The 10,102-nt window shown below is 61.3% G+C and overlaps 1 protein-coding gene across 1 annotated transcript; it reads right to left on the bottom strand.

The window, feature by feature from the left end:
• Nucleotides 1-4,733: 4,733 nt before the first annotated feature.
• Nucleotides 4,734-7,795, bottom strand: SIX2 (SIX homeobox 2). The gene is made up of 2 exons (XM_039232380.1): nucleotides 7,236-7,795; nucleotides 4,734-5,064 (listed from the first exon to the last, which is right to left on the bottom strand). The coding sequence occupies exons 1-2, from the start codon at nucleotides 7,793-7,795 to the stop codon at nucleotides 4,734-4,736; spliced, it is 891 nt and encodes a 296-aa protein (XP_039088311.1).
• Between the last annotated feature and the right edge of the window lie 2,307 nt (nucleotides 7,796-10,102).

Raw genomic sequence — 10,102 nt, 5'->3', positions numbered from 1 at the left:
GGGAAACTGCCCATTGTGGGACAGTCAGTCTGATCCTCTGCCCTTTGATTCTACCCCGCAACCCAGAAGAAGCCGTTCCTGAGTTCCAGTCGCACAGGCACCCACAGAGTTTCCAGAAGAGACTGCTGCGAGGGAGAGCTCCAGGCCTTGACCCTGACACCAGGACTGGAGATCTTTCTTGGGTCCAGGCTCCACTGCTCAGCCCCTGGCAGCACAAGCGCGACACCGAGATCCTCCTTCCCTCCCTCCGGGCCTCCCCCGCTGCGGCCAGCATTGGCTTCTGAAATCAGGACTAACCTGCGCCCGCCCGCTTCGGTTCTGGCTGTGCGGGAGGAGAGACTGGTCCTCCTCCAGCCCCGGGTGCCTTTCTTGCGAGCAGGAGCGCCCAGGCATAGCCTGAATTTGCCGGCTCCCGGGAGAGCTCTGGGTGCTAACTGGCTCACCCGCCCACCTGTGTACACAACAGCCACTCTCCCAGGACACGCCGTCCACACCCCATCTATGAGGTTTTTTCAGCTATTGTGCCTACACACTGTCTCAGAACTTCTCACATTTCCCCGGCACGTCCCCACGCCCTTTCCAGATGCCTTAGGCAGATTTGAGGGCTGAGGTTACCGAAGCTGGAGGGTTGGGAAGGGCAACATGAAAAGAGGGGACTCCGTCAAAAGCCCAGATCCTTCTCGATCCTTCTCCACATGCCCCTCAACACAGAAACAGTCACATGTCTCCTGGAACCTTGCCGGTTTCCTGGCAAGAGGTGGGCGGGCGTCTGTGGGGTGCGTCCTGACTCAGTGGCCCCACTTGGCTGGTCCCTGCTTTCTCAGGTGCCGAAATGGTGTTTCCTACGAGGACTAGGGACAACCCAGGACTGGATAGCCCGGTGTTCCCTCCTCAGATCTCCCTGGCTCAGTTTCCCTGCGTGGCACGGTATCATCACCATGCACCTGTCACTCCCCCAAGACGCACTTTGGGGGTGGGAACTGGGTCCTGGCCAGACCCGAGTCCGAGTCCGAGTCCGAGTCCGAGTCCGAGTCCGGGTGAGGGCTGCTGAGCTTGGGGTGAGAGGAGGAGTCTCCCCTGGAGGCATAGCGATGCCCCTGCCCCTCTCCCGTCTCCCCTCTGTGCTGGAGGGCCCTCAGCCTTTGCGCCCCTAAGCAGGTGAGTTAGCGAGTCGCCTTCGAGGGCTGGATTCTACCTTTATTCATTTTCGCCTCTGATGTTTCCATGGGTATGGAACCCCGATGGGAACACGGGCAAGGCAGACACAGTCAGGGGAACAGAAAGCGAGGAAGATTCCCCCTCCCCGTGCGCTGTGTCCTTTACGGTCACCAGAACAAAACTCTTGGCATCCGGCTGGCTCAGGGGAAAGGGTGACAAGCCATTAGGAACCGAGTTTGGTGGACGCCTAACGGAGGAGCGGTTATTCTCATCTGGCATTATGTGTGCACAAGTTCTAGGTCCAGTGTGCGCTCTGGTGGGGGCCCCCGCCTCTCACTGGGTCTAGCCGAGTGTGGAACGGCCGACTGGCTTGTTAGAGCTTTTATGCAGTGGGTGAGTAGCTGCTCGGGTTTATTTTCAGAACTTCTGCATAGTTTCCCGTTTAAGTAAATATTTTCGGGGTTAGCTTTCCAAGGGGGAGGGCAAGAGGGAAGTTATAACGGGGCTGTGCTGAATAAAGCTCCAGGACAGGCGTGCTGCCTCCTACTGGCCAGGGAGAGCTCCCGGCAGACTCCAGGGATCCCACTTGGGGCCGGAGAGAAGGGGCCACGGGTGGGATCCCTGACCCTCTGTCCCCTCTGGCTAAGACGGTCATTCTTTCTGGGAGACAGCCCTGAGACCTTCAAAGCAAGCAGTGCTGCGAGGTGGTGAGGTGGTGCCGGGGCCCCGCCGACTAGGACTGGCTGCTAGCAGGGACACCAGTTCTGAGCGTGGGTTTCCATGCTACTGGGGAGAAGCGTTGTGTGTATTTGTGTTGGTGTGTGGGAGTCTGCATAAGTGGGAGAGACTCGTTTGTCTACGTGTCTCATATATACGGGGCCAGGAGAGTGTTTCAGTTTTGCCTGAGCACACGTGTGTGTGTGTGTGTGGGGGGGGGGAGTCTGTGTGTGTTTGCTTCCCTGTGTATGAATACATATAGGACGGATCAACATGTTTCCCGATGTGGCGACTGTGCGAAAGGGTGTGTGTTCCCCGTGCCATCCACCGTGCCTGGCACATAACAGGCTTTCAATACAAGTGAATCAGACAATCATTGCATACGTTGGTGTCCTTGTGAAAGTTCGTCCAGAGCCTGCTTCCCTGGGAGTGTACGTTTGGAAAATAGGAGGCAGGTAGGGGTGATATGGGCTCCAAGGGCTATGGTGTTTTCTCCCTTCCCAGAAGTAAGGGCGGGGGTGGGGGTGGGGTGGGAAGGTGGCTGGTGGCTCAGCCCTGTTGGCTCAAGGTGGCTTCTCGGGTCACTTGAAGGGCTCTGGCCCCTGACGCAATAGCTGGTTCTACACTCCACCAGTCAGTGAAAGTCAGGCCGCTGGGGCCCTAGAAGCACAGAGCACCGTGAGAGGGGACCTGAGTTGTCCCTAGATCAGAGCCTCCAGGAGACGCAGAAGGATCCGCTGGGGCTGGAGCTCCTCTTGGGTACCGGATGGGCCCTGTGGAGCAGTCCTGGCCTGCTGGCGATTCCTTTGACCTCTAGACCCGCACGGGGCAAAGGCCAAGGTGTAGCCTCCCGCGCCAAGTAAGCCGGCCCAGCTGTCCGCCTCTGCGTGAGTTGGCTGGGAAAGAAGCCTCCGTACTTAGAAAATCCGTGCGAAAGGGTCCGTGAGCGCTGATTTCATCCGACAGGGAAGTCCCCAGAGCCGCTATACTCTAGGATCTCATCGTCGGAAGAGTGTTTCATTCCCTCTTTATCTTGGGGTCCGGGTGGCGTGTCTGGTCCCACGCGTTCTGGTCACAGCGGAGGAACGTGTTCGGTAACTGCAGCTGCCGCGACCGAAAAGCCACATCTGCCTCCTCCAGGAGGCCTGCATGCTTCAGATCTGCCAGGACAGGCTTAGACGGGTCGCTTAATTTAGGGGAGAGGTGGGACTGGATCCCCGAGAAGGGAGAGGGCCCTGCAGGTTAATTTACCGCTACGGAGGCACAGGCACCCACTGTGGACCGTGCAGAGGTGACCCTTCGGTCTCACCGGCCAAGCCCTGGCGCCCCCTTGCTCTAATTTAGAACACGCGCCTGCTTCCCGGCCTCCCTGAGGCTCCTCGGACTTCCCTCCTCCTGCATCTTTTCATCACCTTCCCCAAAGGACAGATTTCTGAGCGTGGAGACCTTTGCTCCACGTCCACTCGCAGGCCCCCGGCTTGGCTGCTGCCCTTGGGGCCAGAGAATCTGCCCAGGGCGTCCCACCAGGTTCTGGGGACTGTGACCACCGCCAAGCAAACCTCCGTGGCCTGATTTGTTCTCCACTGTTGCTGGCTCCAAACACACGAAGAACGCATTGTTCAGCATATGGCGTCTCTTCTCTTACTCCCACCCCCAAAATGAAGAAAAAGGAGGGTGAGGGCCCTGCTCGGCTGGTGGGGGGAGAAGAGACCCCAAGAGGAGCAGGCCACCCCCTCCCGGCTTTTACAGGGAGCTTTCTAGACAGGAGGGGCAGTGGGCTTTGGGGGGGGGGCCGGGTTTAGGGTTTTCAGTCCCTTCACCTGAGGGTTGATACACGTCGTGCATGTGGGAAGGTGGCCCCCGGGTCCTGGGGCTCATGGGACACCGCTGCCCAGAGCGGTCAACCCGGAGAATCGAGTCCCTGTAGGGAAATCAGACAGTGCTGCACTCCCGGCTCGCGGGCCTCATGGTAGAGATCCGTATATATATTTATGATTTCTAATTTTATTATAAAATAAAAGCAGAAATATTTCCCGAAGAACATTCACATGAGGGCGTAACAGGGAGCCGGCAAGTCGCGGCGCGAGAGGCGCACTCTGCGGGGGGCACTGTGGCCACAGTCCGGGAGGGAGAGGAGAGAGCGGGGCGGGCCTCACCGAGAGGAGAGGGGCGAGCGGCAAGGGCTCGTTCAGAGGCCTCGGCGCCCTGGTCCTTTCTCTTTCACTTAAGTTACTGGGCGCACAGCTGACACCTGCGGCCCGCGGAACCCCGTGGGGGTGGGGGCTCTGGAGAAGGCCGGGTTCCTCTGCTCTTCCCCCTCCTACGTCCAGGCCGGGAAAGTGGGGCAGGGGGGCACAAACAGACGTCCAGGCTGCAGGAGAGAGGCTGAGGGGTCCAGACCCAGGAGTGCAAGAGGCTGGCGAGAGGAGAACCGGAAAAACGGGGAAAAAGAGAAATGGAAACTTAGCGAGAGGTGACAAGCCAGAAACATAGAGCGAGGGACGAGGAAAGGGGGAAAGGACCAGAGAGAAGGAAGGGAAAGGCACTGGAAGTGAGAGCCAGGAAGGGAAGGGAAGGGGAAGAGGGAAGAAGGGGTGAGAAGGTAGGGAGAGAGTGTGACAATGGTGTATAATTTATTCCCTTCCCTGGTTCGAGGCCCGGTCCCAGGCCTCCAAACGCTGGCAGGAGCGACTTGCTGAAAATAAATCCCGGACAAAGACCAAACGAAAGAGCCATCCACCCTGCCTGGGCCGGCGGTCGTGCCCGCTCGGCGCGCGGGTCTTTCAGTACGTGGTGGGGCCGCCGGCCGCGGGGTCTCTCGGGTCCCGGCGGCGCCGAGCACGGAGGCAGGCGGGGCTCTAGGACCCCAGGTCCACGAGGTTGGCCGACATGGGGTTGAGGATGGAGTCCTGCAGGCCGTGGTGGTGCTGCAGTGGGTCCGCGCCGCCTCCGCCGGGCACCGGCACGGGCACCGCGCTCGGGCCGGGAGGGTGGCCCAGGCTGTGCAGGGACGGCAGGCCGGGGGGCGGCGGCGGGCTGAGCAGCAGCGCGGGGCTGGACGACGAGTGGTCTGGCGTCCCCGACGGCGTCTTCTCGTCCTCCGAGCTGCCTAGCACCGACTTGCCGCCGCCGTTCAGCGTCGCGGCCAGCGGGTTGTGGCTGTTGGAGTTCGCGTTCTCGCTGTTCTCCCTGCAAGTGCAGGAGCAAAGCAGCCGGGTCAGGGGGGGAAACCGAGGCCGCTCTGCGCCGCGCCACCCCGAGCCGGGGCCCGCCGCTCGCCTCTGAGCCAGAGCCGCCAGGCGCTGCCTGCGGCTGTTTTCGGTTTCTGCCATTTTCTCGGCCTGGCCTGGGGCCTGGGGCTCTCGTTCTTTCTGCCAGTTCTCTTAATCTCTCAGTCCCCGATGTCTCTCTAGTCCTTTCCTCTATCGTCTCTTATCTCCCCGCCTCTCCTGCTCTTAACCTCCTGAATATCTTTCCTGTTCTCTGTCGGTGCTGCACCCCCCTCCACCCCCCGCCCCTGCACTGAGTTGCTAACAATTTTTTTTTGCCTCAGAGGAGAGGGGCCCGGGCTCCGGGCTCAGTGGAGTTGGGTGAGAGCACGAAGGGGGAAAGGGAAGATGCCCGGATTTTCAGTCCTGGCTCCTGGAGCCAGGGTTTGCCGGGTAGAAGTGGGGCCAGGAGAATGAGGCACCCTAGATCCTAGGTAGAGGCCCCCCATTTAAAGTTAGGAATCTCACAGGCCGTCACCTTCCATTGCTTTTCTCGGCTTGACAGAGATCTCTGACTGAGACACAGGTTCCTGGAGCTAAGGGTCCTTTCCTTCTAGCTCCAAACTGACCGCTCTTGTGGGGACTCTCCTTGCTGGGCCTAAGGACAGGCCCTAAAGACGTAGGGCTCCCTTTCCCTGCAAACTTGTGCAAACAGTGCAAACTTCGGCTGGGAGACTGGAAGTTTGGGGCCTGGGGGGCAGCCCTTGGGAGAAGAACGGAAAGCATTGCCAATCCCGGCCTAGACTTTTCCAGCATACAGTAACGGAGGGATTCCGCAGCCCTCACCTGGGGCCTGGCCGCAGAACCTGGATGCATGCCAGGCTGGATAGAGGGGGGCCCCCAGCAGGCAGAGCCCGCTTTCTGCTCTGCCTTTGACTGACAGACTTCAGATCTTGGGTAGATTCTCTCTTCACTGGCTTTCCAAGCCCTTTTCTTTCTGTTTTCCTGGAAGGGAACTTCCCAAAGGGCTGGCGGCTGAGAACTTGCAACTGTGGATGCGCCAACCTCATTGTCTGGGAGGCCGCGGTCAGTCTGAAGCTCCCCCCGACCACCTCCAGGTATCGGGGTCCACTGCTGAGCATCACTTTTTCCCCAGTCATTTACCCTGGGCTGTGCACGCCCAGCACCACGACCCCGGCTGTCTTACGCTGCTATCCTCAGGCTGGGTTTCTGTTCCCACAATCGGTTTCTCTCCCATTTCCCTCATCCACTTTGGGGCTCAGGGGAGCCGCAGACTGACGGCCACACAGGCCTAATGGTCAACTCTTAGGCTAATTCAGGAAGTCCTGGTTTCCTTGCGGACAAGCAATTCGCAGCGGTTCCGTGGCTCTCGGATCACCCCAGACCTACCGACCTGCCACCCGAAGATGGTACGGCCTGGGGGGAGAGGAGTCAAGAGCCTGGCAGTCCAGGGAACGGGCGCTGGGCCCGACAAGGCAGGAAAGGGGGCATGCGTTTCCCTTCTGCTCTCCTACAGCCCACACTTCCCAACTTCTCTTGCTTCTTTCTACGCAGCATAAAAGCCCCTCCCTATCAACTTCCATATCCACACAAGTACTATTCTTGCCCAGGCCCCCTGCACAGCCAGGTCACACCAGGAAAGTATCAATCCCAGCCCTGACCCCTAATCACACTTTGGCCTGGAGCTGCCTACCGCGAACAGGAAGTTCGGGAAAGTGCCGGTAAATTCGCACGCGCAGCCCGAAATCTGCAACTCGGATAGTCCCGAGCCTCAACCCCTCTGTCCTTCCGAAGACCATCAGGCCCTGCCTGCTGCGTCCCCCCTTGCACAGGATCCAGGTCCACCGTCTTGCCTTCGCCCCAAAGTTCGCTGCTTCTCCACTTTGTTCCCGAGCGACCAGGGAGGGAGGGAGTTGACAACTTTCCCGTTCGCTTTGCCCGCTTTAGACAAATTTCTGACCTCCTGGTCTCCCGGAAGACCTGCGCGCTGGCAGGGTCAGACAAAGCTGCGGCGGGGCCGTGGCAGAGCCCGGGCACCCGGTTTAGGCCTCTCGTGGGGGCGAGCGCACGCCCTGCGACCCCCTCCCTCGAGCCCCGGGGAGCTGGCGCCGCAGTTCTACTTACTCGTACCTTTCTTTGGCCTCGGCTGCCCGGTCGCGCTGCCGCCGGTTCTTGAACCAGTTGCTGACCTGCGTGGTGGTGAGGCCCGTGGCCTCCGCCAGCTCGCGCTTCTCGCGCGGCGAGGGGTAGGGGTTGTGCGCGTACCACTCGCGCAGCACGCTGCGACTCTTCTCCTTGAAGCAGTAGCTGGTCTCCTCGCCGTCCCAGATGGAGCGCGGCAGCGGGAACTTGCGGCGCACGCGGTATTTGCCCACCGCGCCCAGGGGCCGGCCGCGCAGCTTCTCCGCCTCGATGTAGTGCGCTTTGAGCCACAGCTGCTGCAGCTTGGCGTGGTTGTGCGGCGAGAACTGGTGGCTCTCCAGGATCTTGTAGAGCTCCCGGAAGTTGCCGCGGTGGAAGGCCACCACCGCCTTGGCCTTGAGCACGCTTTCATTCTTGTGGAGGTGCTCGCAGGCGGGCAGCGACCACAGGAAGCGGCCCAGCCGCTCGATGTTGCCGCCCTGCTGCAGCACCTCGCACACGCACGCCACTTGCTCCTGCGTGAAGCCGAAGGTGGGCAGCATGGACATGGTGCCGGCTGCGCCCCCGCCCGCCCGCGCGCGCCCTCACCGCGCTGCGCCGTCCGGCATGGGCGCCTCCCCGCCGGGCCGTCCGGGCCGAGAGGCGGGCGGGGCGGGCCCCCTGGCCTCGCGCTGGCTCCCGGCGAACCCCGAGTCACTGCGGTACGTCCTCGCGCCCGCCGCGGCTCCCGCGCTCCTCCGCGCCCCGGCGGCCCGCGCGCCTCGCCTGCGCCCTCGTCCAAGCCCGGGGGCCGCCCGGGGCGCCGCTCCGCATGCTCCGCGCCCGCCCGCCTCTCCCTCGCTCGTTTCTTGCTCGCTCTCCCTCCCGTCTAGCTCGCTTGCTGCTTTTTTAATAATATTATTCTAAGCGGGCATGAGGCGCGGCGGCCCGCACCCTGATTGGTCTGGTTATCTGACCCGGGGCCTGCCCGCGCCAGACAATAGTCGGAGTCAAATTATTCGCCATGGAGACGCTGTCAGTCACTGGTAACCCGAGCCCCGGCGGGTCGGGCGGCTCCCCCCGACCGGCTCCGCTGACAGATCGCCCGGCTCCGCGCAAAGCGGAGGGCGGCCCGAGACGCGAGCGGGAGGCGCTCCAAGAACCTGGGAGGCGGAGAGGACCCGGCAGAGGCCGGCGGCGGTGGTGATTGACGGGGCGGACGCCCAAAGAGCTAGGGAGGGGACCGACGGGGGGGGGGGGGGGGGGGGGGGGGGCGGAGTGGAGACGCGCCGGGGAGAAAAGGGGAGGAACTGGGTGGGGAGGGAAGAGGGGAGAGGAGAAGGCGGGGGACTGTTTAAGACGGTGCCGGGAGGAAGGGGAGGAAGGGGGTGGAGGGTACCTCGAGGGGGAAGAAACTTTGAGCAGCTTTCACGAGGCCCCACTGGCTACCCTACCCCCACTCCGGGTCTTCGGCGCCCTCCTGGGGCCGCAGTTTTGGGGATAGATTCTGCCCAGGATCGGGCCGGTAGGATGGGAGAGTTTGGACGTGCTTGGGCGCCTCTCAGAGATTTGGCTTTTCCTGCTGACAGCGCCCCGCCCCCACCCTAGGAGCTCCGGACTTGGGCGGTCTTCGAGGGAAAGGGGGAGGGAGTAGGAGACAGAAGTGGAGAAGATTTGGCTGTGGCCGCAGGCGGACGCCTGAGAATCAACTTCTTGGAGGATCCCGCCTTTCCTCTCTCTCCTAACCCGGCCGGCTGCCCTGAGGTCGGTACCGCCCCAGCTCGACGCTCTCTGCTTTTCGCCGGGCGGGGACTCACACTTAACCCCGCGGGTCCCACGGCCCCACGGGAAGCGCCAGGCACTAACTTGGGGCCTCGATTGAAATTGACTCCTGTCTGCAGCTCGGCCAGTCGGCTCGGCCCACGGGGAGGCGAGGGCAAGGACTCTAGGGCTGTCGTGGCGCTTACCCCGTGGGTGGTCGGGGAAGACGGAGTGGGATCAAGACCCACCCCCTTCTCTGGCCTCTGAGCTCAGCCTCCGCTCCGGGCACTTCCAGCCTGGGAACCGGATCACTCGAGCTCCGGAATAAGGGTCTTAAAAGGGGGATCCTGTTTTTGTGTGTGTGCTTTCGCAAGGGTGCGCGTGGCAACACGTGGTGCTGGTTCTCGGGGAGGAGGACAGGGGGAGTAGGTGGGAGATCTGGGGGTAGAAGGGGGGCGGTATTGCTGTTTTGAGAAAGCCGGGGGCTTAGCTTCTTCCCGGACTGGTCCTTTCCACTTCCGCTTTCCTTCTTTGGTCTGAGCTGTCGGAGGCCGGAGTCAACTCTGCTCTCAGTTCCAAGACCCAAGCCAGTACCGAGCCTGGGCTCTGCCCCGAGCTCAGGACTGTGGAACCTGTGTCTAGGCCACATTTCATTTCCTTCCCACCCTTTTAAAATTCCTCTGCAGTTTGTGTTAGCAACATGGGATGGGAGATGGCAGAACCCTGGGTTCAAGTTTTTGCTTTGCTTGGTTTAGTTCTGTAGCAAGATTTCCCAAAGTTTCCCCCTTGGCTAGTATTCTAGAAGTCTTGCCGGGGAGTTGCAGACATCAAAGAGTGGAACCCTGGGACTCAGTCTCTAAGACTTGCTTTTGGAGTCCTTCCCTGCCTCCTCTTTGTGTGTGTGTGTGTGTGTGTGTGTCTTTGTGTGTGTGTGAAAGGTTGTCAAAGTCGGTTCCGAGCCAGTGCCAGGGACAGTTCCCTGCAGAAATGCAGGTGGCATCTTCAGAGGCTGTCTGTTGGGTGGGAGGAGGCCTGCTCCATCCGGGCCCCTCTACATAGAGCCCTATGTGCTGCCACACAGCTTCACACCAGAGTCAGACTTAGGGGACTCTGGG

The sequence above is a fragment of the Hyaena hyaena genome, unplaced genomic scaffold (genome assembly GCF_003009895.1).
Source record: "Hyaena hyaena isolate Hyena2069 unplaced genomic scaffold, ASM300989v1 scaffold_64, whole genome shotgun sequence".
In the NCBI taxonomy this organism is placed as follows: domain Eukaryota; kingdom Metazoa; phylum Chordata; class Mammalia; order Carnivora; family Hyaenidae; genus Hyaena; species Hyaena hyaena.
Note: the sequence above shows the minus strand (reverse complement) of the source record. Positions and strands in the feature narration are given on the sequence as shown.

Coding starts and splice junctions, on each gene's coding strand:
- SIX2 (XM_039232380.1), bottom strand. CDS start 7,795: ATGTCCATGCTGCCCACCTTCGGCTTCACGCAGGAGCAAGTGGCGTGC. Junction 5,065..7,235: donor GCAGCCGAGGCCAAAGAAAG/GTACGAGTAAGT, acceptor CTGCACTTGCAG/GGAGAACAGCGAGAACGCGA.